This window comes from Sus scrofa, chromosome 1 (genome assembly GCF_000003025.6).
Source record: "Sus scrofa isolate TJ Tabasco breed Duroc chromosome 1, Sscrofa11.1, whole genome shotgun sequence".
Taxonomy (NCBI): domain Eukaryota; kingdom Metazoa; phylum Chordata; class Mammalia; order Artiodactyla; family Suidae; genus Sus; species Sus scrofa.
Genome location: NC_010443.5, coordinates 42,785,530 through 42,811,400, shown reverse-complemented (window position 1 = coordinate 42,811,400; position 25,871 = coordinate 42,785,530). Strand labels below are relative to the sequence as shown.

General features: G+C 36.6%; 1 protein-coding gene across 2 annotated transcripts in view; it reads right to left on the bottom strand.

Moving 5' to 3' along the window:
- MAN1A1 (mannosidase alpha class 1A member 1) overlaps window positions 1-25,871 on the bottom strand; it is a 166,569-nt gene that overhangs the window by 84,890 nt on the left and 55,808 nt on the right. For both annotated transcript variants that reach the window (XM_021082358.1, NM_213885.1), the window contains 1 exon segment: window positions 23,615-23,695. In XM_021082358.1, the coding sequence (XP_020938017.1) occupies window positions 23,615-23,695 (81 nt within the window).

The following is a 25,871-nucleotide window of genomic DNA, read 5'->3' as shown; positions in this document are numbered from 1 at the left end:
CATTTATATAGAACAACAAAAGACCCAGAATCGCCAAAGCAATCCTGAGAAACAAAAACCAAGCAGGAGGCATAACTCTCCCAGACTTCAAGAAATACTACAAAGCCACAGTCATCAAAACAGCATGGTACTGGTATCAAAACAGACAGACAGACCAATGGAACAGAATAGAGAACCCAGAAATAAACCCTGACACCTATGGCCAATTCATCTTTGACAAGGGAGGCAAGAACATCAAATGGGAAAAAGAAAGTCTATTCAGCAAGCATTGCTGGGAAACCTGGACAGCTGCATGCAAAGCAATGAAACTAGAACACACCCTCACACCATGCACAAAAATAAATTCAAAATGGCTGAAAGACTTAAATATAAGACAGGACACCATCAAACTCCTAGAAGAGAACATAGGCAAAATACTCTCTGACATCAACCTCATGAATATTTTCTCAGGTCAGTCTCCCAAAGCAATAGAAATCAGAGCAAAAATAAACCCATGGGACCTAATCAAACTGAAAAGTTTTGCACAGCAAAGGAAACCAAAAAGAAAACAAAAGACAACTTACAGAATGGGAGAAAATAGTTTCAAATGATGCAATGGACAAGGACTTAATCTCTAGAATATATAAACAACTTATACAACCCAACAGCAAAAAAGCCAACCAATCAATGGAAAAATGGGCAGAAGACCTGAATAGACTGTTCTCCAAGGAAGATATGCAGATGGCCAGCAAACACATGAAAAAATGCTCAACATCACTGATTATAAGAGAAATGCAAATCAAAACAACCATGAGATACCACCTCACACCAGTCAGAATAGCCATCATTAATAAGTCCACAAATAACAAGTGCTGGACGGGTTGTGGAGAAAAGGGAACCCTCCTGCACTGTTGGTGGGAATGTAAACTGGTACAGCCGCTATGGAGAACAGTTTGGAGATACCTTAGAAATCTATACATAGAACTTCCATATGACCCTGCAATCCCACTCTTGGGCATCTATCCGGACAAAACTCTCCTTAAAAGAGACACGTGCACCCGCATGTTCATTGCAGCACTATTCACAATAGCCAGGACATGGAAACAACCCAAATGTCCCTCAACAGATGATTGGATTCGGAAGAGGTGGTATATATACACAATGGAATACTACTCAGCCATAAAAAAGAATGACATAATGCCATTTGCAGCAACATGGATGGAACTAGAGAATCTCATACTGAGTGAAATGAGCCAGAAAGACAAAGACAAATACCATATCACTTATAACTGGACTCTAATATATAGCACAAATGAACAACATCTCCTCAGAAAAGAAAATCATGGACTTGGAAAATAGACTTGTGGCTGCCCGATGGGAGAGGGAGGGAGTGGGAGGGATCGGCAGACACAACTTAGAATAGATTTACAAGGAGATCCTGCTGATGTAGCATTGAGAACTTTGTCTAGATACTCATGTTGCAACAGAACAAAGGGTGGGGGAAAAACGTATACATGTAAGGATAACTTGATCCCCTTGCTGTACAGTGGGAAAATAAAATTAAAAAAAAAAAAAAAGCTAAACTTATAGAAACAGAGCAGAACTGTGATTACCAGAGAAGGAGGGGTGGGAAGAATGGGGAAAACAGGAAGCTGTTGGTCAAAGGGTATATAGCTTCAGTGATAAGATGAATAAGTTCTGGAGATATAATGTACAGTACGGTGATGAGTCAACAATACTATATTACATACTTGAAAGTTGCTGAGAGGGTAGATCTTAAATACTCTTACCGCAAAAAAGGGAAGATAATTATGTGACATGATGGAAGTATTAACTAATCCTACTTTGGTCATTACTTTGAAATAAATAAGTGATCAAATCAACAATTTGTACATCTTAAATTTACACAAGGTTACATGTGAGTTAGATTTTTATGAAGCTGGAAAAACAGTCAAAGCTCTGAGATAAAGAACAATGGAGAAAAACATGGCAGTGGAGAATAAAGAGGAGCAAAGCAGAAGTGACAAAGAATACGCTGCAGTCCTTAGTCCAGTCAACCAGCCAGGCAGCCAACCCACCGATTCAAGGTGCAAAGGATATGGAGTCGAGTTCTTTTAACATTAAACAAACAGCAATGCACTGAATTAAAACTTGACATGAATGCTGAAAATTTCATCTGTTAACAAAATAGAATGAGGGAGTTCTCATCATGGCGCAGTGGTTAACGAATCCGACTAGGAATCATGAGGTTTCGGGTTCTGTCCCTGGCCTTGCTCAGTGGGTTAAGGATCTGGCACTGCCATGAGCTGTGGTGTAGGTTGCAGATGTGGCTCGGATCCCACGTTGCTGTGGCTTTGGGGTAGGCTGGCGGCTACAGCTCCGATTAGACCCCTAGCCTGGGAACCTCCATATGCCACAGGAGAGTCCCTAGAAAAGGCAAAAAGACAAAAAGACAAAAAAAAAAAAAAAAAAATAGAATGAGGGTGGAGTATTCTTGCTTTGGCCCTAATTTTAGTCACTGTGATGCAGTGCTTTGAAGACATACAATTTAGGACCCTGGGGGGAAAAAGCAACTGTCTCTATCTAAGGGTGGGAAATAGAAACAAGTCCTTTTTTGGGGGGAGGAGGAATAGAAAAATAAAAACAGAGAAAAATTCCAGCAAAGTCCAACATGGATCTTGGCCTTTGAGGAAATAAGATTTCAAAAGGCTCTTAAAAAACATTCATTATATATTAATGACAGAAATTTGTGTCACATATTCCTGAGAGATTATGACAAGGCTCTTTTATTTGCTTTATTTAACTAGAGTTGTCCTTAATATAAATGAAATCCCAAATAGCTTATGCTCCATTTGATACAGTGTTTGTCAGATTTTAGAAAAGGAGCTTTATTATAATTCCCAATACAGAAAATGTTTCCCTCAATTCTTGATCTAGCAAATTAGGACATTGTTTCCAAAACAATGATGAGAGCCAAATCTGGATGTCTATTTTCTTAGTCCACTTAAAAAAAAAAAAAAAAAAAAAAAAAAAAAAAAAAAAAAAGCTCTCTGTTAATTGCAACAGGAAGGATTCAAGGAGGGACTCAAGGTATTAGGTCAGTGGTTCCCTAACCAGCAGCATCAGGGTCACCTGGGAACTTGTAAGAAATAAAAAAATTCAAATTATCAGGCCTCTATTGCAATCTATAGAATCAGAAACACTGATGAGAGGCCTATAAATCTCCTTTTTGTGTGTGTGTGTGTGTCTTTTTAAGGCCTCATCTGTGGCATATGGAGGTTCCCAGGCTAGAGGTTCCAATTGGAGCTACAGCTGCCAGCCTATGCCACAGTCACAGCCATGCCAGATCCCAGCTGCGTCTGTGACCTACACCACAGCTCATGGCAACACCAGGTCCTTAACCCACTGAGGAAGGCCAGGGATCAAACCTGTGTCCTTATGTCCTTCTGCTGAGCCATGATGGGGATTCCAAATCTGCTTTTTAATAAGCCTTCCTGAGAAATCTGATGCACCTCCCAGTTTGAGAAGCAGTGAACCAGGTGGATCAGGTAATTCAATAAGAATGGGAAATAAAGTGATTGGAAAGAATATTTTGTTCAAAATATTTATTGCCACAAGTATAATGTATACTGTTATTGTAGTGAACTAAGCAAAAAACCTTTAATAATCTTCAAGTTTAGCAAATAGCACAAGAGATATTAAGTCATGTGATGCTGAATTCGCAGTTAAACTGCCAACTCTCTGTTTGCTGTTTGCCTGATATTTAAGAGCAAATGGGACAGCCAATTCCTAAACGAATAGCAGTCATCACAGCATAATTTCAGTCTTATGTGCTTGCCACTGTGGTTTAGGAGCTTATTTTACTGTTAAGTCATGTCTCTAAGTCACTTAATAGCATTAGAATGGAAATATATGGTCAAATTTATGAGGCCAAGAACGAACCTCCTGTGAGTACTTTACACCACATTGAGAATCTAATTATTGGTTCACAACACAGCATTTATTAGTTTTTTTCTCTCTTCGTACAGAAGCTGTGGCAAATCAGCACATAATAGTATTGTTTTAAAGGGCCATTTGTATGTAAAATAGCTCTTGTATCTATTTTTGGTGGTACACAGGTAAAATAATCCTGTTTCAGCATAACATTGGTCATATAAGGTTAAACACACTAAAAAACAATAAAACAATTATTTTTCAACTGTGAGAGCTATATCAATACTGAAGATTTGGAACAATGTCATTGAGAAACACTTATAAATGAGGCATGGTGTCTCAATACTGTGAAGAAGATTTATGTTCAACATAAGATATACTTTGGGCATTTTTTCCATTAAAGTTCTTAATAAGGAAATCAACAGGAAAGAAAAGGAAACCAGTGGATATATGTAAATATTTCTTGATGTCTAGATTACTCAGGAAACTTGGAAACATTTAATACATAAACATTTTAAAGTTTCCTAAGGCCTTTCCGAGATTTTCACACAGGCTAAACGTCATTAATGATTAGTTAGGATCTAGAACTGGGGAGAAGGGGATCAACATACTGGTTTTTTTGCTGGTGGAATAATTTTTTACATTTGAAGAAGCATGATAAAGATTTGCCACTAGAAGATACAAATATAGTTAAATAAAATAATCACACAACTAATTATAATCCTGAACCACACGCATCTCAGTAAAGTGGACTGCAAATCAAATATTTCAAGGCTACTCTGTTCTCCCATTGGTTTTCTTCTTTCTCTCTTCTTCCCTTTCTTTTCTTTCTTGTCTCCCTCCCTCCTTTCCTAAACATCTTCCTCTTTTATAGCTCTTACAATAATATGTACTTATACTATGAATTGACATTTCAAGAGTAAAAAACTTAAAGAGACTGCACTCTAAGCTATCTCTAAAATGCTAACTGTATTTGAAAGTGAATATTCAGACATAAACTATAAAATCAGAACAACATGTTTCGTTTATATTACTGTCCCATCTTAAGCTATTAAAGCAGGATAAGAACCTCTGAGAAAACACAACCATTTAGTAAGAATGCCCAAGTTCAGGATGCTAGGAATGAGAATGTTTCAGGAGGCTTTCAGTCATATATCTCCCAAAGACTGAACAGCATAAATGATGTTGGCAAGTAATAAATAGCTCATGCTTATATAGCATTCAATAGGTGCCAGTGACTCTTCTGAATGTCTACATTTACTATGTCATTTAGTCCTTTTAACAAGCTTCTGAGGTGCCGTAGGTTATTACACCTGATTAAGTTCACACAATGACAGCAAGAAGTAGATCTGGCATTTGAGTGTCACAGTTTGGTGCGAGAGTCTATGGTCTTGACCGCTACTCCACACGGCTGAAATTAAGCTTTGTGGAACAACTCTGAATAAAAGTAACTTTTGTGGTAAAATGAGAATGAATCAATAAAGGAATCGTTTAGTGTCCTCTATACAATATAATGTTATATCATAATATATCCCATTAACTATACAGTATGTTTATGACTTGAAAATTTACTTCTGAACCTAAAAAAAATTAAATGAAAAGATTGTTTCAAGTTATCTGGGTCATCTGTTTCAAAGATGAATGAATGCTGTATGTCAAAAACATCTCTTCAACCAACATCCTAAGACTTGTAGAATATTTACAAGCACTTTATATTTGAAGAATGCTTGTTTTACATCTGAGATATGATCTCTGATTTTTACATATCAAGGTACCTTGAATATATTAAATATTCTTTTACACAGAGAAAGAGATCCAAATTAGATCCCAAGATCCAAAACTGATTCCCCCAAGCTTGAGTATTCTCCTGGGAAATCTCTTATTATTTATTTAAAATCATATTTAATTCTAAAGACACACAAGAGATTATAGACCCTCCCACCCACAACAGACATGCCTACAAAATGTACAGCCTAGTGAAGGACACACATCCTAGTAATTACCATCTAGGTCAAGATACAGGCTTTCTAAGTCCCGCTAGAAGCCCTCTGTGCCTTTTCCTAGTCATGGCTCCTTCCTTCTCTCCAAGAGTAACCACATCCTGGCATTTATTCTCATATATATTTATCAACTAGTTGCACAACCTTAGACACTAGAGTCTAAAACGACTTCTTTTCTAAGCCTTTTAAACCATAGGCTCCCTTTCTTTCCCCTTTCATTTCCTTCAAATTTATGGGGACAAATTTAAGTCATTTGAACTATAAGAGCCTCTTTCTGCACATGTCTAGTAAAGTTCAACACATTCTTCTCTCTGTATTTTTGACAAATTAGAAGCTAGATCCAGAGACCTGACCCCTTTGACAAGACTCCAGGTGACTTGTTCTTTTATCAGGGGGCACATATGTGGTTTGCTTTCTTTTGAGAAGTTAGGCAGTTCTGATGATCATGACTTAGATCCATTCATTCACCAGGGGTTGTAAACATGGGTGAACTTCTACTTTTATCATCGCACTTTCATTTATTAACAGAAATAATTTTATTAACAACCACCTGACTGACCTACTACTTGGTTTCCAGCGATACCATTTACATAGGAAAGGCAAGTTAAAGGTTTGATTCTTTTCCTTCATTAATTCAAGTTATTAAATTGCTTCCTTGTCATTTTTCAAAAGTGACCAATTGTTTTTGCTTTTTAATACCATTACAAACTTATCAACTTAAACTTACTTAATGGGTTTTCATCTGTTAACATTTCTTATTTTTACTGAAACTCAAAATTCTCATCTTTTCCTGGAGGAAGCCTCTCGTAAGTTGGTTCTTGAGTCCTTTTGACATTACTCTAGTAGTTTTTTGTCAGCATCTTTGTTACCTGGTTTCATGAGGTGTTTCTCAGAATAACCCTGTACATTTTCTATTTCAGCCATTTCTCTAAGAAGCCCTGGTTAGTAAGAATTAGAAATTTAAGACCCAATCTAGGTACTGGGGATGCTTCATCATTGTTTCTAGGCCGTGTTAGGGCCCACACACATATATTTTAAGATAAAATATCTCATTAGATCTTACTACTATTTTCAATTAAAATTCAGAGCTACAATGTTTTTCTTTTAAACACTATTATCATAGAATTTACCCATTTTATTTTATTTTATTTTATTTTATTTTAGCGCTGTACTCATGGCATATGGAGGTTCCCAGGCCAGGGGTCAAATCAGAGCCGTAGTCCCTGGTCTACACCACAGCCACAGAAATACCAGATCTGAGCCATGTCTGTGACCTACACCATAGCTCACGGTAATGCCAGATCCTTAACCCACTGAACCTGTGTCCTCTTGGATGCTAGTCAGATTCGTTTCCATTGAGCCATGATGGGAACTCCAATTTATTCATCTCAAAGTGTACATTTAGGTGTTTAGTACAGTTGCACTAAATTGATTCCACAATATATTTTAGAATATTTTTATAATCTCTTCCATAGGGCACAAGGTTTTTTCGAGAGCATAAAGATGTCCAATTTCCTACTTCTTTGTCATTCCCAGGTATTTACATATCTGGCCTACTGAAACACAGAATAGCAAAAAGCACAAACCTACCTTTCACCAAAAGGAGTCATTGTGTTTACACCCAAAAATGAGTTAAGAAGTTTTGATTTATGAGGAGGAAACTTCTCCCACACAACACTCCTCTGATTTACTACAACATTCTGTGAACTTGAAAATCAGGGTATCATAGTTCTAGACACTGAATTTAGAGGATGCTTGAAAGACATTTACTTCATCTTTCATTACTTTAATGGAAAAAATCTGAAAGTGATAAAATAGCTTGCTCAGGGTAATGCAGGGAGTCAAGCACTAACAGCATCTGAGAAGCCAGGATTCCAGATTTTAAGAGCAAAGTTTCCTCCAGGCCTAAGAGCTACTTCTTAAGTTCACTAGGTAGATGTCTTCAATACAATGACTATTTCGAGTAGCCTTCTGTTTACAAATAGTTTACCTCTAGGCCCCAAATTTGGTAACTCTCCTTAGAGATCCAATTTTAAGTAGTAAGAGCCTCAGTTCATTACACAAAAGTCTACGCCAATCACAAGATCATGGTAAGTAGATAATCCTCATAAATGGAAGGAGAGGCAGAATTTGGGGGTGAGGAAAGAGCGAAGTGAGAGAAGACACTTGGCTTTTCATCACATCCATGGACTTCCCCAAACATTTTTAAAAAATAAAATATCTCAAAATAGAGAAATTTCTATCTGTAAGATAACTCTATCAATTCCTATTGTGTAGCCATGTAGTCATACTTGCACTGGATTTTAAAATGTAAAATATTAGAAATTTTTAAAAATACAGTTTCTAATTACCTTGGGTTTCCATCATAAAGCAAATCTAGATTTTGATTCAGGAAGTCTCATGAGTGTCTGGGAGACTATATGTTTCCCTTTTGTATAGTCGCCTCCTTTATCTCTCAAAGTATTCTTTTTTTCCTGGCTCATTACTGAACAGCTTTTCTCTTACTCTCTTCTTTCAAGCAAGCATGTGTACTCGTGAAGTTTCTGAAGGGATAGTTACTGCTGTAAGAACAGGAATAAGGCTCTTCCCTAATACCTTCTTTCAATTAGTCCCTGTAGAGAAAGACAAAGTCACAGATTGTGCCAAATGCCTCAGTGGTCCCAGATGTCCTTCTACATTAGCAATGAACATAAACCTTATGACTGAGTCTATCAAATAATTCCACTCTTTCAGCTTTTAAATAGTTGAGGATGGAAAATGCAGAGATTTCCAATGCATATTTTTTTAAGAGCATGAAATACTCTACTTACTATTTTGTATATTTTTAGATAGAATTGTGTGTGTGTGTAACAAAAAAATCTTGTTACTCTAATTAGTTTTTTTTTAAACTGCTCTTGAAAATACAAAGACTAAATCGTTAGATCTGAGCCTGTGTAAGAATTTATGACCAATCTGTTTATTTACACTTTGTGTCACCTCCATTTCCATGTGAAGTGAGGATGATATTAACATCTAATAGATGTTGTTGTAAATAAACCACCATCTGAAATGGAAATCTATAAATTGACTATAAAGAAGGAAATTCAATTATCACTGAGGAAAGTCATTTTCTTTATGAAACAGATGTCAGAAAGGGAGAAAGGTGACTTTGAAGACTTCACAGGCTGGATTCTTATTAAGAAAAGTTCAAAAATTCAAATCTTAAAAAAGGCTAGAACAACTAGATCCTAGCAAAAATTTTCCCCCAAGTTTATTGTAATTTTATTTTAGTATTTTTATGATCGTAAGATTATTACTAGTTCACTATGAAAAATGTGATAAGTAAAGAAAAACACAAAGGCAAGGGAAAGATTATATGCCAATTGGGAGAAAATATTGTTTAGATTTAAGAAGAGTTTCCTGTGTAGCTATTTTCTGTTTTCCATAGCTGAAGACAAACAAATAAATACACGAAAATATCAAGTTCATAGATACAGACAGCAGGTTGGTGGTTGCCAGAGATGGGAGGTGGGAGGTGGAAGGTGTGGAAAATAGGTCAATGGGGGTCAAAATAAGCATATTATACATGGAATTTTGTATCTTGCTTTATTTATCAATATTTTCCCATGTCATTAAATAAATTTTAATGGCTGTACGATATGCCATTATGTGGGTATTCCATGATCTGCTCCACTGTTCTTTTACTGTTGCATTTTTGAGTTGTCTTTTCCTCTTTACTGAGCATACAAAATATATTCCTTAACCACTTTAGGCATAATATGATTACATTTTGGATTATTTCTTTTAGATAGGTTTTCCAATGTAGAATAATGAGCTAAATAAATACCTTTATTAAAGATCTTATATACATAGTACTTAATAGCTTTCCAGAGCAACTGTATCAAATTATATTTTCAGCAATGTCTGAGCGAATTTTTACCCTACTCTCACCAAACTAGGTATAAACCTTTTTTTTTTTTTTTTTTTTTTTTTTTTGCTTTAAGTCTGCACCCACCGCATATGAAGGTTCCCAGGCTAGGGGTCCAATTAGAGCTGTAGCCACAGGCCTGCACCACAGCTACAGCAACTTTAGGTCTGAGCCGCTTCTGTAACCTATACCACAGGTCATGGCAGTGCTGGATTCTTAACCCAATGAGTGAGGCAAGGGATTAAACCCACATCCTCATGGATACTAGTCCGATTCATTTCCACTGAACCACAATGGGAATACCCTAAACGTGGTATTTAATCTTTGCTAATTTGAAAGGAAAGAAAAAGGGGGAGAAAGAAGTTGAAATGTTGGTATTTACTTCAAGTATTTATAAGGAGAGTCATAATAATTCTGCATCTGTCTGGACATGGGGTGTGTGTGTGTGTGTATACACTGAACAAATAAGTAAAACTAGTGGGAAGAGCACATCAAGCAGTGGTGACAGGAGATATAATTCTTGACATTGTGACAGCTATCCATTTATCTGAGGGCTAACTAAATTCCATTATTTGAGGTGGCCTCTTGAAATTCCGCAATAGGATTAACCCCCAGGAAAAACTTCTGGTGGAATGCCAGGTCACTGGATCTAATCTGTGTTTAACCCAAGAGCCCTGGTTTTGAGTTTTGTCTTTGACAATAGTTAACATAATAGAAGAAACACGTACCAGAAAATGTTTCACTATTGGGTTTTGATGCTTGTTGTACAACTATAAATGTAATGAAGTTCGTGGAGTTAATAAAAAAAAAGATGGTTCACTGTGAATCTTTAATGACTAAGTAGATATGGTAATGATTTTTTGCAGTTACTTTTATGATGTATAACAATAAATGAACTTTCCTTCTCTTTGTCTAAGTGAGTCAAACATAAAAAGCAAGTAGGCAACTGGATTCCAAATTTTTATTCATAGTCAGGAGAAATTTATGAAAGTGCCGTCAACATATGGTAGATTTACGAGCTATTTCTAAGTTCTTTCTGGAATTCTCTAATTATATAAAAGCATTCCAACTGTATTGGTAAACCTTTACAATTTATGTCTGTTAATAAAGCCAAACTATTTTAATTTCAGTTGAAATGACAATGTACTACCTTTCCCCTTTTCATTTCTTTATCAGAAAATATGATTCAAAATTTGAAAATGCTATTCTATTTTCTAAACTGTGTGCATCCACAGCTTTGAGTGCTCTCAATTACTCCTGTCCTCGATATGCATTTTATTGTGGTGAAGAGAGGGAGGAAGTGAAGAATAAAAACACAGACAAGGAAAATGAGACTGCCTGCAACTCAAAGAACTATTTGGAAAAATTCAAGAAAAACTTTATCTGTTTTGGAAAAAGACATGAATGTGATAAATAAATGATTTCAAATACAACTTGAATAATAATCTGCTATAAACTCTTAAGTGTTAACATACCGGAGTTTTCATACACCCATTATTTGTTGTTGCTCAGGAAAAGGAAGATTTCACGGGTTATAGAAGATTGCATCTAGCTCATTACATGAGGGTTAGATGTTGAACCGATGAAATGAGTAAATAAGAAAGACAGATTGTGGTACTAACCCTGGTAACTCTGGCTATGTGAACAGTATGTGGACAGGGTCATGGTGCAGACAGAGCAGGATCTCATTTCAGTTTGACCACCTCCTACACGACTCAGGAATCAACCGGTCACAGCTTTAGTGTAGCTACAACATGGAGACTGTGAAATTTCCCCAGTATTGATACTGTACACCTGGCACACAATAAACCCTCAAAATAAATGGTGTTTTTATCACCAGTATCATCACCACTACTGCCCTCCTCTTCTTCTTGTCCCAAAGAAAAGAGAGAAATCTAGCATAAATGCAGAACTCTTGTGTTGCTCTGTTTACAATGCTTTTTTCTCCAAATCTTCAGTGGTGTCCATTCTGATCTGAGCCCCAATTCACCCTAAAGTAGTCTTCCTCTTGCAACTACTCCTCAGTCACTTTTTTTTTTTAATCACCTGATTGTATTTTCTTCACAGCACTTACTGCTATCTAAAATTATCCTGTGCACTTATTTAACATTTTATCTCATTAGCATGTACATTTCATGAGGGCAGGGACTTGTCTAATTTGTCCAACGCTGAATCCTCCAGAGACAAGAACACAGGCTGGTCTACGACAGATGCTCAAAATTATCATAGCTGGCACATAAAATTTGCTGAATAAAGGTATGAATCATAAGCAACTATAGATGTTAATAATTGCAAACTTGACAAGATGATAGAGCTTTGAGGTCCACTATATCTGATTCATCAGAGTTAAACTCTAGGTTAATATTATTCTAAATCAAGTCCTAAAGCATCACATAGCATTAAAGAGTCATAAAGATTAGATAGCAGAAACAATTTGCATACTTTGTTTGTTATCTGAATTAACAAATTAAACCTAAATTGAATAATAAGTGTTCTCTCTACCTGACTAGGGGAAGTTCATGAGAGAAGACTAAAGTTAAGAAGCCATTATTTAATAATATTAAATAATTTTAATTCCAAGCTAGTCATAAGAATCGAAACACAGAAGTAGCAGCAATTTATAATTAGAGCAATTGTGGCTATGTTATATGAAGAACTTTTTTTTTGTTTGTTTGTTTTTTTGCCTTTTCTAGGGCCGCTCCTGCGGCATATGGAGGTTCCCAGGCTAGGGGGTCTAATCGGAGCTATAGCTCCTGGCCTACACCAGAGCCACAGCAACGCAGGATCCGAGCCGCGTCTGTGACCTACACCTCAGCTCATGGCAACGCCAGATCCTTAACCCACTGGGTGAGGCCAGGGATGGAACCCGCAACCTCATGGTTCCTAGTCAGATTTGTTAACCACTGCGCCATGATGGGAACTCCCAAGAACTTTTAAAAAAAATCTGTTTAGAATAAAATAAAAATACACTAACCTATCGGGACTTATGGGGTAACAATCTCTTTTGCTTATCTGGTCCAACCCTAAACTTCTATCTAATGGCATAAATGAAAAACAAAGGTGTTTATAATAAAGACTATGAAAAAATTATTGTGTTCTATGTCCATATCATTAAAGCTGTTGGATTTCCTCATTTTGTAGGACTCTGGAATTAATCGCTATCTGTCCTGCTTCAGAGGAACTGGATACCTCAAATTAAATAAAGATCAGTTATTAAGTTAAAAACAAACATTCCCCTCAAAGCTTAGGTTTACTTTATCATCTATATAAGAGAATTCTCATCTAAATTATAGGATGGACAAATGCTAAATTAATTGTGGACACATATATCAGCAGATCTCTCTTGGAGAAACACTTCATAATGTAGCAGCAATGGCTTCAGTTGCTAGAATAGGTAACCCTAAGATTTGTCAATGAACTATTTTCTAAAATGTTTTAAAGAAAAAAAAACTTTAAAAAAATACATAAATTATCAATCTACCTCATAAAATAGTAACACAAGAAAGCTCTGTAAATGAAATCTTTAGAAGACTTCCTTTAGAAGGCACCTGCTATAGACTTAAGGTTTGTGTCCTAAGACTCATGGGTGAAAATGCTAATTCCCAAAGTGATGATAATTTGGAGGTGGAGCCCTCATAAATGGGATTAGTGTCTTTATGAAAGGTACCCAAGGGAGCTCTCCTTCTCCTTCCGCCATGTGAGGAGACACAGAGAAGATGGCCATCTGTGAAACATGAAGCTGGCCCTCATGAGACACCAAATCTTCTAGCATCTTGATCTTGGATTTCCCAGCCTCCATAACTATGAGAAATAAATATTTGTTGTTTATAAACCACCTAGTCTACAGTATTCTGTTATAGCATACAGCAGCCTGAATGGACTAAAGGAAAACAGAAACAAACTCACATCACTACAATCATTTACCAAATTTATCATAAAGTTTCACCTAGTTATAGCTTACAAGAACCAGCTCTGCATAGGTGTCTAGCTGCATTAAATCTAACTAATTGGCTAATATCCATTTTATTTTCATTTCTACTGCCCACTCTAATCATCTGTACTAACTTCTTAAGCCTTTAGAGTCATGAATGTTTGTCCAACCATCATATATTTAAATGTCATACTGCATGAATATTTTTTTCATTTTTGTTCAAGCAGCGACCTTCGTTCAGTACATATTTTCATAGAGATTTATGAATGTTATATAAAGTGTTTACATCTTAGCAAATTTAAAAATAAGTTCACTGATGCTTGGCAGTTTTTGCTGTTGTTTAAGACCAATTATTTTTTTCAATTAAAATATACTCCATAGTCAGCCATGCATATAGCTTCTGGCAAGATCCCTCCTTAATCATTCAGTCTTGTGATGTTATCCTGGTTTACAAGATCAATCAAAACTGCCCTATTTTTAAAACCTCTTATTTATCACTTCCACTATATAGCCTTAAGCTTCAGAGTTTCTAGTCATTTGATAAATTACAGCTACTATTACTATCCTACTTCAACTAAACATCAGGCAATTTAACCAATCCATTTTCTCTCTAGTCATCACCGAACTGCTTTTTTTTCATACTGTCTTATTACTCATTCATGAACTTTGTGGTCCATAATTTCAGTAAAACTTTCATCAATACCATGAAATCCATGACTTTTCTTTTTTTGTCTGTGTCCTCTGTCTAAAAACACAACTAAAACAAACAAAGTGCATTTTCCATGCTTGTATCTGAATTGCTGGGTACTGCTGGAGAAGGATTGATGCCACCATGAATTCATGGTCACCCACCTGTCCAAATACTCTACCATGTTTCTCTAGTCAACCCTCTCTAGAATGACAATTTCAAATTCTACCGCTCATCTCAAATGTCTATTTCTCTCCCCACGGGTCTCAGCAGATGCCCTTGTCTTCTACTGCTTCATACAGTTAACAGGGGCCACCAAATGACCCAAATAGGATAATAAATATCTCCTATTTCTGTCACCAAACTTACCAAGTCACTGACAGGTGTGCCCATTTTCTCCTCCACTCTCTCAGACTGCAATGGAGGAGGAGCTACTTCCTAAGGCTTCTGTCCTCTGAATCCTACCCTCTTCTACCTTCTTAAAGAACATTTTCTCTTCAGTCAAAACCAGCTGGGATTCTATGCTACTACTCTATCAAAAGTACTGCAGTGAAGTCATCAGTGACCTCCGCATTGCTATGTCCAAAGATTCTTTTCTGTCCTTAAACACAGCAGCAGCCTTTGAAAAGGAATACTTCACTTTTCACACATGCTATTTTCCCTTTGCTTTTGTGAGAATCACATTTCATTGGTTTTCCTCCTACTTCTGGGATTACCACTTCTTAGTCTCCTTTTCTAGCTCCTTCTTCTCACCATGCCTACATGTCAAGGCTCTCTTTTCTCAGTCTATGTATGTTCTCAGCAATCCCATTCCTTTTTATCCCTTCAATTATCATTTAGCTGTGGATGACTCACAAGTACAAGCCTATAGCCTATTTCTATCTTCTCTGTTTGAGATTCCTAATGTCGGGCTGCCACTTGCTATCTTGCAGCTAGGCTGTCCAACTCTGAAGGCCAACTCCATATGCCCTTGGAAAGTCACGCAACTCTCAAAGCTCTGTTTCTTCCTTTGTAAAATGAGGATAAAAACAACATCTACACCTACTTTACAGAGTTTTTATAACATCTAAATAAATTAATCCTTGTCCATGAAGAGAGACTGTTTCTCCTATTCATTGTTTCTGCAGCACCAAGTGCAGTGCTTCGAAGCAGGTTTTCAATAAGCATCTGCTGATCCACTAAATAAATGAAGTTACCAGATGGTAAATTATCACAATTTTCAGGGATTTTCTACTAGTTCCATTACATTTTAAATTATTTGCTAGGGCTACCTCATGATACCTTTCTAAAGGACATCACAATCATTTCAAAGAAAAAATACACAGAAACAGTGCTGGAAAAATACAACTTTTAAATCACACACATACTTACACAAATCTAGTATTAGAAATCCATGTCAATATGATTCAGGCCATAAAAATGATTTGAAGCATTGGTTTTAACAGACATTGTGAATTATGCAATAATTCAACGTAAATCTAAACATATTACTTCATCTCTTACATTAGGCTTTTACAAAAAACAGGAAGTGCCTGGTCTGGGAAAACACTTAAGTCAAAGAGAAAGTAGATGGAGGAAAAGCACCAGGTCCTCAATGTCTGCCCAACACAGAAGGGTGCTGCCAAAGAGCAATGATTAGCAGACAACAGCAATGTTTTTGACAGGCACTGCTTTTTGTATAGGGTAGTTTACGCCTAGTGTCAACTTTACTGTTTGAAATTTGGGAGGTTCGAGGAGAAGCCGAGAATAGTAATATTTCTGGGGGAAGCAGAATTTTGTATAAAACTCTTGGCGGACAGCTTTTTATTTGAGATGTTAGTGAAGACACATATTCCTATCCTAAGGCATGACTCTGTTTACTCACCAAGTGCCCCAGGATGGAAATCTTTTTCTAGTGGTGCAGACTGATTTCAGTTTGAGGACCCTTGAAAAAGTTCCCTTCTTCTCACAAATCCCTATCTCCTGCTACTCCTGGCAGTAGGGAAAGCTTGTACAGTTTAAGCCAAGTCAGTGGCCACTGTGGCAGTCATGAACACTATTCACTCCCAGGCTTATGGTGGTAACATTGCATTCTGTCCCCCAAACCTTTGAGTTACAATGGCCATGTGACATGCTTTGGCCAATGAAATGGGAGCTGAAGTAAGAGGCAGCTTCCCAATAGATGCATTAAAAACCAGTGTGCAGGTTGATAGATGCAAACTATTACATTTAGAATGGATAAGCAATGAGGTCCTAATGTACAGCACAGAGAACTATATCTAATGCCTTGGTGGAGAATATGATGGAAGATAGCACGAGAAAAAGAATGTACATACATGTGCAACTGGATCCCTATGTTGTACAGCATAAATTGACACAACACTCTAAATCAACTACACTCTAATATAAGAATGGAGAGGAGTTACTTGAAAATAAAAATAAAAGCCAGTGTGTGATTTTCCAGGTTCTCTTTTGCCATCCCCCATCTTCCAACGCCCCCCAGCTCTTGACTTGGCAAATGGAAATGGCTCAGATGGTAGCTGTTCTATCAGTCTGAGCTCTGGAGGGAGGTTGATGAGAAGCAGGGTCATGGGCAGTGTGTGTGGCAAGGGCAAAACATGAAGAGTGTATAGAACATATTATCTTAAGCTATTGAGATTTTGAACTTGTTTCTGCATCATAACCCAGATCTATTTCTACTGATGTGAATCTGTAGTTTACTTACTATGTGCAAAGAATGCTGCTAAACTGAAAGGGATACACATATTTCATTAAGAAACAAGTTAATTTTCTGAGTTTCCCTGTCTTTTAGGTGCCGAGCCCTATCGTTTGGTCTACCACCTCTATCAATCAGGTAGAAATCTATATCAGCTTCTGCCATTTATACAATTTTGGAGCTGGAATTATTAGCCAACTATAGAACTGCTTTCAGGAATTACTGAGATAAAGTGCTTACAGCTAATAAAACTTCTGTGCTTCCAAAAACAACTGTAAATCCAGGATAGAGGGTTATACAGACTGGGTCACATATAGCAAGCCTGAGTTAAGAAGTAGGTATGATTTCGGTAATTCATTCCAGGACAAAAAAAAAAGGTAGTAATTTTATTTGACTAAAATGTAAATTATTTTAGAATCAACTCCATGTACTCCTAGGTCCCCCCACCTTTTATTTTTTATTTTATTTTTTAATTTTATTTTTTATTTTTATTTTATTTTTAGGATGGTACTCACAGCATATGGAAGTTCCCAGGCTAGGGGTGGAATTGGAACTACAGCTGCCAGCCTACATCACAGCCACAGCAACTCGGGATCTGAGCCATTTGTGTGACCTACACCACAGTGCATGGCAATGCCAATCCCCAACCTGCTGAGTGAGACCAGGGACCGAACCCTCATCCTCATGGATAACAGTTGAATTTGTTTGCACTGTGTCACAACAGAAACTCCCTCTAGATCCCTTTTAAAGTACAATATAAACTTCCAGTCCTCATAAAATATTCAACATAAGACAGTTGTAACTCATTAACCATGGAAACTTAATTACAAGTTTAAGCAAAATTACTGTAATCTAGTATAATTTTGCTAAGTTAAAACTTTTGAAATGAAAATATCATCTATTCAGCTTATCATATTCTTTTATTTTATAAAAATTTCAATATTGAGTGCTAAATAGGAAATTAATATCTGAATCCCAACCCCCAAGAAATCATAGAGCCAAACATATCAATAAAAAACATAAGGAAACAATCAACACTAATTAATATGATTAAAGTTATTTCTCTGCAGAAAATTAGTATAAATGTATCATTAAATAATTTAGCAAATTTGAGCTAAAGAGTATCTTCAAATTAAGGCAAACATACATTGTATAATCTCTTTCCCATTTACTTTTTATAATTTGTTCTTAGAAAAATTTCAGAAAAAGCTCTGATGTTGGTTCCATTTAAAAGGCCCACAATAAATGGCCTACCATTATTAGTAATGATTTAAATTTGGGTATAGTCTCTAACTGATTTTCAAAACTCCTTCAGAGAACCAGCTGGTAGAACAGATACAAAGGAAGAGGTTCTGCCAGGATTGGTGGAGAGGAGTCTAAGGTGGGGAGAGGGTAGAGTTGCAAGGGTTTACATAGTCAGAGATCCAACATATTTTTAATCACCTTACTGCATTCTCTTTGTCTCCACAGTTTCTACTCAAGCCTTCCAGGCCAGCCGCTTATATACATTATCAATGTAAAGATTTTACCTTCAAAGTTACTGGAAGAATTTTTTTCCTGGGGTTTAAAAAAATAAAGGTCACAGAAAAAAAATAATGGTTTAGTCAACAAGCCCTTACTATTTTCTAGTGCCAGGCCCACAGTGCTACCTAAGCAAAGGGATAGAAAAACGGAAGAAACTAAGTCCTTACTGTTAAGTTGCACAAATGCTATGGGGGAAAGCGGGGTGAAGGGGTAAGAGGACTCATAGAACCTATAAGGACAAACTGCAACAGCAGCACATGCAGAGAATGCAGGGAGGAAGTGCCTGGCTCCTCAGAGGAGGGGGAGTGGGGCGTGGCAATCTTATTTCTCATCTCCCCACTCCACAAACCTCTTTCCTTTATGCTTTCCTCCTTGATATTCTTAAAGTTAGTGGTTAGCTACTCCTCTCTTTCAGTAAGTCTTTCATTACTCTTTTATACAGATGTGTCTGGAGCAGTGGATTTCTTTTGGTTAATTTGGGGAAACATTCTTCTGCTGCCTTCAAAATGAAGGCTATCTAGGCAGAGTAAACTGACCTAGGGTAAAAATCCATTACAATGTGTTTGCCCAGTGGTGGATCTGATGCCCTTGTTACCTCTTTTTCATTAAAAGTTCGTTCTTCAATCTTTTTAGCTTTGGCGAGTTGGCTTTTTGCTTTTCTAGTGCACATATTTAAAACGTACTAATTGGCTGTTTCATTTGAGGATTAAATACCTTGGTAGTTCCAAATGTGCCCTCCTAATTTAGAGACTGAAGTAGTTTTTCAAATCAGGAAAAGTTTGGTTTTTTGCTTTTTGGGTTTTTTTTTTTTTTGCTTTCTAGGCCTGTACTTGGGGCATATGGAAGTGCCAGGCTAGGGGTTGAATCAGAGCTGCAGCTACCAGCCTACACCACATCCATAGCAACATGGGATCCAAGCCACATCTGTGGCCTATACCACAGCTCACCACTCTGGATCCTTAACCCACTGAGCAAGGCCAGAATCTAACCCATGTCCTCATGGTTACTAGTTGGGTTCATTACCACTGAGCCACGACAGGAATTCTTTCCTAAGTGTTTTATTACCTATTTCCATACAGCTCGTCTATTTCCTTTGACACCTTTATTCTCCATAGTAGAATTATGTCTTTTTTTTTTTCCTTTTTTCTTTTTTTTAAACTCCCAAACATCTTTTCTTTTTACCCTTCCAATGGTCTCAAGTTCCTGTTCAGGAATTACCTACACTCAGTCTTCATGGGATACTGAATTTAAGCCCCGTGGGTGACTTCTATCATATCCTCTCTTTCATTTCCCAAGATCCTTAAGGGACCACGTGTAACCAAAACTGCCAACTGACCTCTTCTTCCTGAGACTTTGAGTCTTCACAGGGGTAGAAAAAATTAGTGCACGTTTATTACTTCTAGGATGTCCCAGTGTGACAGAGATCCTCTGTGTTGCAGTTGTTAATTGCAACTTGCCCTTCAGACTTCCCTGGGTGCCTGTGGCATCACCATACCCCATTAAATTCATTTTCTGCTCAATATAGTCACTGGTTTCTGTTGTAAAACAAATAATATGGTACAGTCATACATGCAATTTTTTTCATCTATCATCTTCTCTTGCAATGTCTTGTTATGTATTTGCCAATTTTCAATATCATTTTTGCTTTGGTTACTCATATTCCTATAGTAGCATTTCCCAAAATTTGTTCTAGGAAACAACATTTGTAACTCAGTTAGCAGATGTTACGTAGAAAAAAAAGAGAGATTGTAGTTAAATAAGCATGGAAAACACAGAGATAAACAAAATTACTTTCTTTTCTGTTAATTGTGAATTTCTAAGGAAAAATACAGGATGTAGTTTTTCCAAATTTGTTTTTAATATGTGTACAGATACAGATTTCTCCTGCTACATCTAAATAAACTAGTTAACTGTAGAACATAATTTGGGTAATGAAATTCTAGATGCTGCCATTTAGTGTTTCCGGCAAGGACTTCAGTTTCCCCTGAGCTTATAACAGAGCAATGCTATCTCTTTTATTTGTTTTTAATACTGATCATTTAGTATTTGGTATTCATCTTATATTTAATCCCATCTGTTTATAATTCTTGTGGTTATTTGTACTTCTTATACAGACTCTGGAAATCTTGTGGCTTGACTTTTTAAAAAATAATACTACAGAACTTTTAACTGAACTAAGACATTTTAAGTTTTTGAATATGTCCCTGTAATCAAAGTGTCTGTCAACAGGTATTGCATGTTTCTATTTGGTAGGTTTAGAATTCCATTTACATGGCTAATTATTGTTCAATGTTTCTAATTGTAATTTTCCTGAAGCATGTAACACAAATCAGTGGCATTTCCTCTTCTGTTTTTGCAACATAAATTTAAGAATCTTGAGCTTATGTCAATGTGGGCCTATACACATCTGATGGTGATTTATAAGATGTTCTCAGAATACTCCCGAGCCTCGCCGATGAAATGAAAATATTAAATTATGGTGATTTAGTTGCCTCTCTATGAAATAATTTAGGAAGATGAATTTTCTTAGGTTATGAGCTACATAAAAGTGTGTAGTATAGAACTTTATCAACAATCTGAAATCAAGTAATTCATAATCTGGCCATGGTGATGTTCTTTCTATTAAACAAATGCCCAATTTCTCATTTTGATATGGAGACAAATAGCTCAAGCACAGACTTGGGGTAAAATAATTTTCCTTGATCACATCCCTGACAGCCAATTCTCTTGAGTGCATCGGTCAAATGAAAGGTAACTGTCAATAATGAGGTTAACTGGGAGGAATAAACAGGAAATGATGTTGAAATAGTCTAATACTAATCACTCCTCACCTGGCAATCCCACTTTAGAGAATAAACATATTTATTGGCTGATTATACCTACATTACTGAAAATATAGAAACACTGGAAATAGCCCAATTGTCCAACATTTAGGGAAATGCAAATTATGCTGAGAAGATGAATTCCTAATAACTAAAATTTAAATGTGTTGTACAGAAACATAGAAAAGTATATAAGAAAGAAAATATCTAAAGTAATTTTTATCATAAATTAAAACATAGAAAATGTGGGTGTAATAATAAATACAATTATTTTGCCTGGGAAAAGGACAAAGAAAATATACTAAAAGAATGATTATTTTCAATGAAGGTGTTCTTTGTAGTCCTTTGCTTACTGAAGTTAGCTAAGTACAGAATTTAAAAATACCCTTAACAAGGTCACAGGCAAATGATTTCACCAAAATGCAAACTACAGTATCTGTGAGCATTATATGTATATAAGCACACACACATATAGAAACACACATAGGTAAAGAAGCTTAAGACATTGCTATGAGTGAAAAAGCAGCCCAATTTACATAAAGCATGTTTAGAAGAAATAACATCATTTCTTTTTGTGTGATCCATTACCTTCTCTGTGCCCAGATACTTCCTCCAAATTGTTTCACCCCCACAGAAAAGATGAAAAAAGGATTTTGAAGCCAAAATCCTCCTAAGTATGCCATGTCAAGAATATGCAGGCACTGGATACTCAAAGACATGTATTCTAAAAGTAGGAACTTGTTTTGTAAAAAAAAGGTTGTTAATTTTTAAGTATGAATTTTGAAAAATATAGATTCCCAGGCTTAGCATTTAGAATATCCTAAACCAAAATAAACAATGAAGTTACTTGGGATGGAAGAGGGGAAGAAGAGGGATAATGAAGAACAGAACCGGACACTTAACAGGAGAGATACAGGGGAATACAGAAGCCATCTATAAATACACTTCGAAAATCTCTATGGTAGAATAAAATCTAAAGAGAGAGAGAATGTTAAGATTGTGCAGGCTGTTTTGTTATGACTAGGAAAGTACCTGTGAGACAAAAACAAAGTAAAGCAGCCTTTCTCATTAAACATTTATTGCTCTGCTTAAATTTGTTTGAAGGAGCATAGAAATACATGAACTAGTGCACCAGGTAAGATCCGCTCTTCCCCCAGCCAAAATGCTGAGGCTGACACAAATCTGACTGATAAGCAGTCAAAATATGTGACTGTTTTTCCTTGATGTCAGCTTTTAACATGGTCAACATTAAAGGTAAGGCAGGTCCATTCTAACGACTCTTTGTGAACACTTAAATTGTTATTCATAAAGTTGTCCAACACCTTTCAAGAAAATAGCATCTGTGCTCTTCCTGAGCACAATATAAAAACCCTTTCTTAATCTATCAATAAAAAGTAGCTAAATTAAAAATTCCTGCTTTGCTCTGAGCAGCAGATAATTAATTAAGCGTCCGTCCAGGAAGAGCTGCATAGCGCTTTACACAGAGATACTGGTCTACAGGAGTTCTCACTGGGAAGCTGAATATCTCACTTAGCCCTCCAATTTCTCAAATAGTATAATTTTTATATCTCATTTACCAAGCTTTCTTTACTATACACAGCTTTTATTAAGCTAATATTATACTAACATTAAAATAATTTTTAAAGAAACAAATTCATCCACAAGCCTGTCACTGTGTCCATAGGCATATACAATTTGTTGTTTTATTTCTTTTAAAAAACCATTTTTTTTTTTTTGGCCGCTCCATGTGGCGCTTCCATTGCATCTGCATGTTCTTGGGCCAGGGATCAAACCCGTGCCACAGGAGTGACCTGAGCCACAGTAGTGACAAAGTCAGATCCTTAACCTGCTGAGACATCAGGGAACTCCTATAATTTGTAGATTTAATCACACCATACCTAACATAATGGAGCCAGGCCTTTTTAAAGGCACTGCTTAACATCTCCTGACAACACGTCTAACAAACTTTCCTGGTGTGTTCATTTAATTAGTACGTGTTATAAGAAATTCAGTGTCTGCTAGAGGCCTGTCAAAACATGAAAATTTAATGGATACCACAGCAGGCCTACTTTACCCAGAAAATATAATTTTAAGACTCTTTGTAATTCCCATTTATATGCCACTTTTCATCTTACCTCTTCTCCAGACAGATAGTAAGCTGAGATTAGTCCACCAATAAAGCGTATATTTACTTCAAAAACAGAAACTTCAGCATTCTGTGGAAACAAAATAAAAGAGGTTCCTACATAAATGGTAGTACACACTGAGAAGGATATCACCGTGATAAAGTGCATAAATATTTAAATTTTGTTCAATCTTATGTGCTTGCCCAGAGAAAAGAAGGCAAAGCCCTGTCTTTTAATAATGTCGATATATATATATATATATAAATAAAATAATTTTGACTCTTCAAATAACATTTATAAAAATATTTATGAAAAGAAAGTTATTTTCTCCCTCTATTTAATAGCAGATACAATACTCAATATTCTCTGTGCAGATGCAACAGGCCCAGGACATTCTATTTTTCTGTTCTGTTTCTGTATTTTATTCATTTGCCTGTTTTTCTTCCTGAAAGGCCATTCAGATTCTTTATATTTTGGATGGTAGTTCAACATTTTTCTGGAATTCTTCTCACATCATGTTAAAGTAGCACAGCTAGAATGCAAAGAGGATTTAAAGCTGGAGAGACTTGGGTTCTAGTGCTGGTCCCCAAATTTTCTGTGTCCTGGGATGGTCACATTTCTCTCAAAAGAAATTTCATCTTTGCATAAAGGAGATGATAATAACAATATGCGTTGTACCTTATTAAAACAGCTCTTATTTATACTAACAGGCACTTGCTTGTATTATTATTAACAAAACACTATATCTTGTGCTAATCTCTTTACATGGACTATGTCTTTTTTGGTTGTTTGGTTTTTTTTTTTGTTGTTGTTCTTGTTTTAGGGCTGCACCTGCAGCATAAGGATCAAATCAGAAATGTAGCTGCTGGCCTATATTACAGCCACAGAAATGCAGGATCCAAGTCAATTCTGCGACCTACACCACAGCTCACAGCAATGCCAGATCCTTAACCCACTGAGCGAGGCCAGGGATTGAACCTGCATCCTGCTGAGCCATGAAGGGAACTCCTGCACTATGCCTTTTAATCCTTATACCAACCATGCAAAATAATTACTATTCTTGTGTCCATCTTACAAATGGAGAAACTGAGACTTAATAGTGGTTACTATGACTTTTTTAAAGGTCAGACAACTAATAGGCAGTTGAACCAGGATTAGGGCTCTGTTATCCCTCATATCACCTCACATGATAGTGTATCAAGTATCTTTATTTCATTTTTATTTTTACTTATTTCTTTTGGCAGCACCTGTGGCATGTGAAGTTCCAGAGCCAGAGATTGAACCCATGCCACAGCAGTGATCCAAGCCACAGAAATGACAATGTTGGATCCTTAACTCCCTGAATCACAAGGGAGCTCCCTCAAATATCTTTATTAATGGTCATATAATTGTAGCATACAATTAATTATTACAGTCATACTTTTATTATTTTAAAATATTTGACTACTACATGGATCTGTCCTACATTCTATTATTAGATAATTTAGGACAGCTGACCTATAATAGATGTTAAGTAAACTCTGCTACCAAACCAAACTTGGAGCCGCTTGCCTAAGTGTAATAAAGCCAATCTACTGACACTGGGTTGTGGTGAAGGATAGTACAGAATTTATTGCAAAGTTCCAAGCAAGGAGAATAAGCAGCTCATGCTCAAAGGACCCAAACTCTCAGTGGCTTTCAGGGAAGGGGTTTAAAGGCAGTGTGAGGGAGCAGGGTGCAGGGTACGTAACTAGCTCATGCACCATTCCTGGATTGGCTGGCATCAAGGTGAAGTTTCAAGCATCATCAACTTTCTAGTTTCTACCGGTCTAGGGTCTATGTTTGTGGTCAGCAGTCTTCATCTGATGAAGGTCTGCTTCCTGTAAAAACAACTCAGGAATGTGTGTCATGCCTTTATCTATATCTTTCGGGGAAACCTGGGAGTATGGTGATTCTGCTGTATGGCAGATTTATAGTCCAAACTGTTACCAGTTTCCTGGCCCAACAGCTGTTCTTTGTTTCTACATCCTCACATTTCCCAATCATTAACTCTTGAGTCAGGCTTTTAACACTCATAGGAGGCCTGTAAGACTAAAGAAAGCCTTTTCCTTCAAAGCACATGGACTCTGGGGCTTATATACAGCTTTCTTTTTCTTTTTTTTTCTTTTTTTTGCTTTTAAGGGCTGCACCTGTGGCATATGGAAGTTCCCAAGCTAGGGGCTGAATTGGAGCTGCAGCCGCCGGACTACACCATAGCTATAGCAACATGGGATCCGAGCTGCATCTG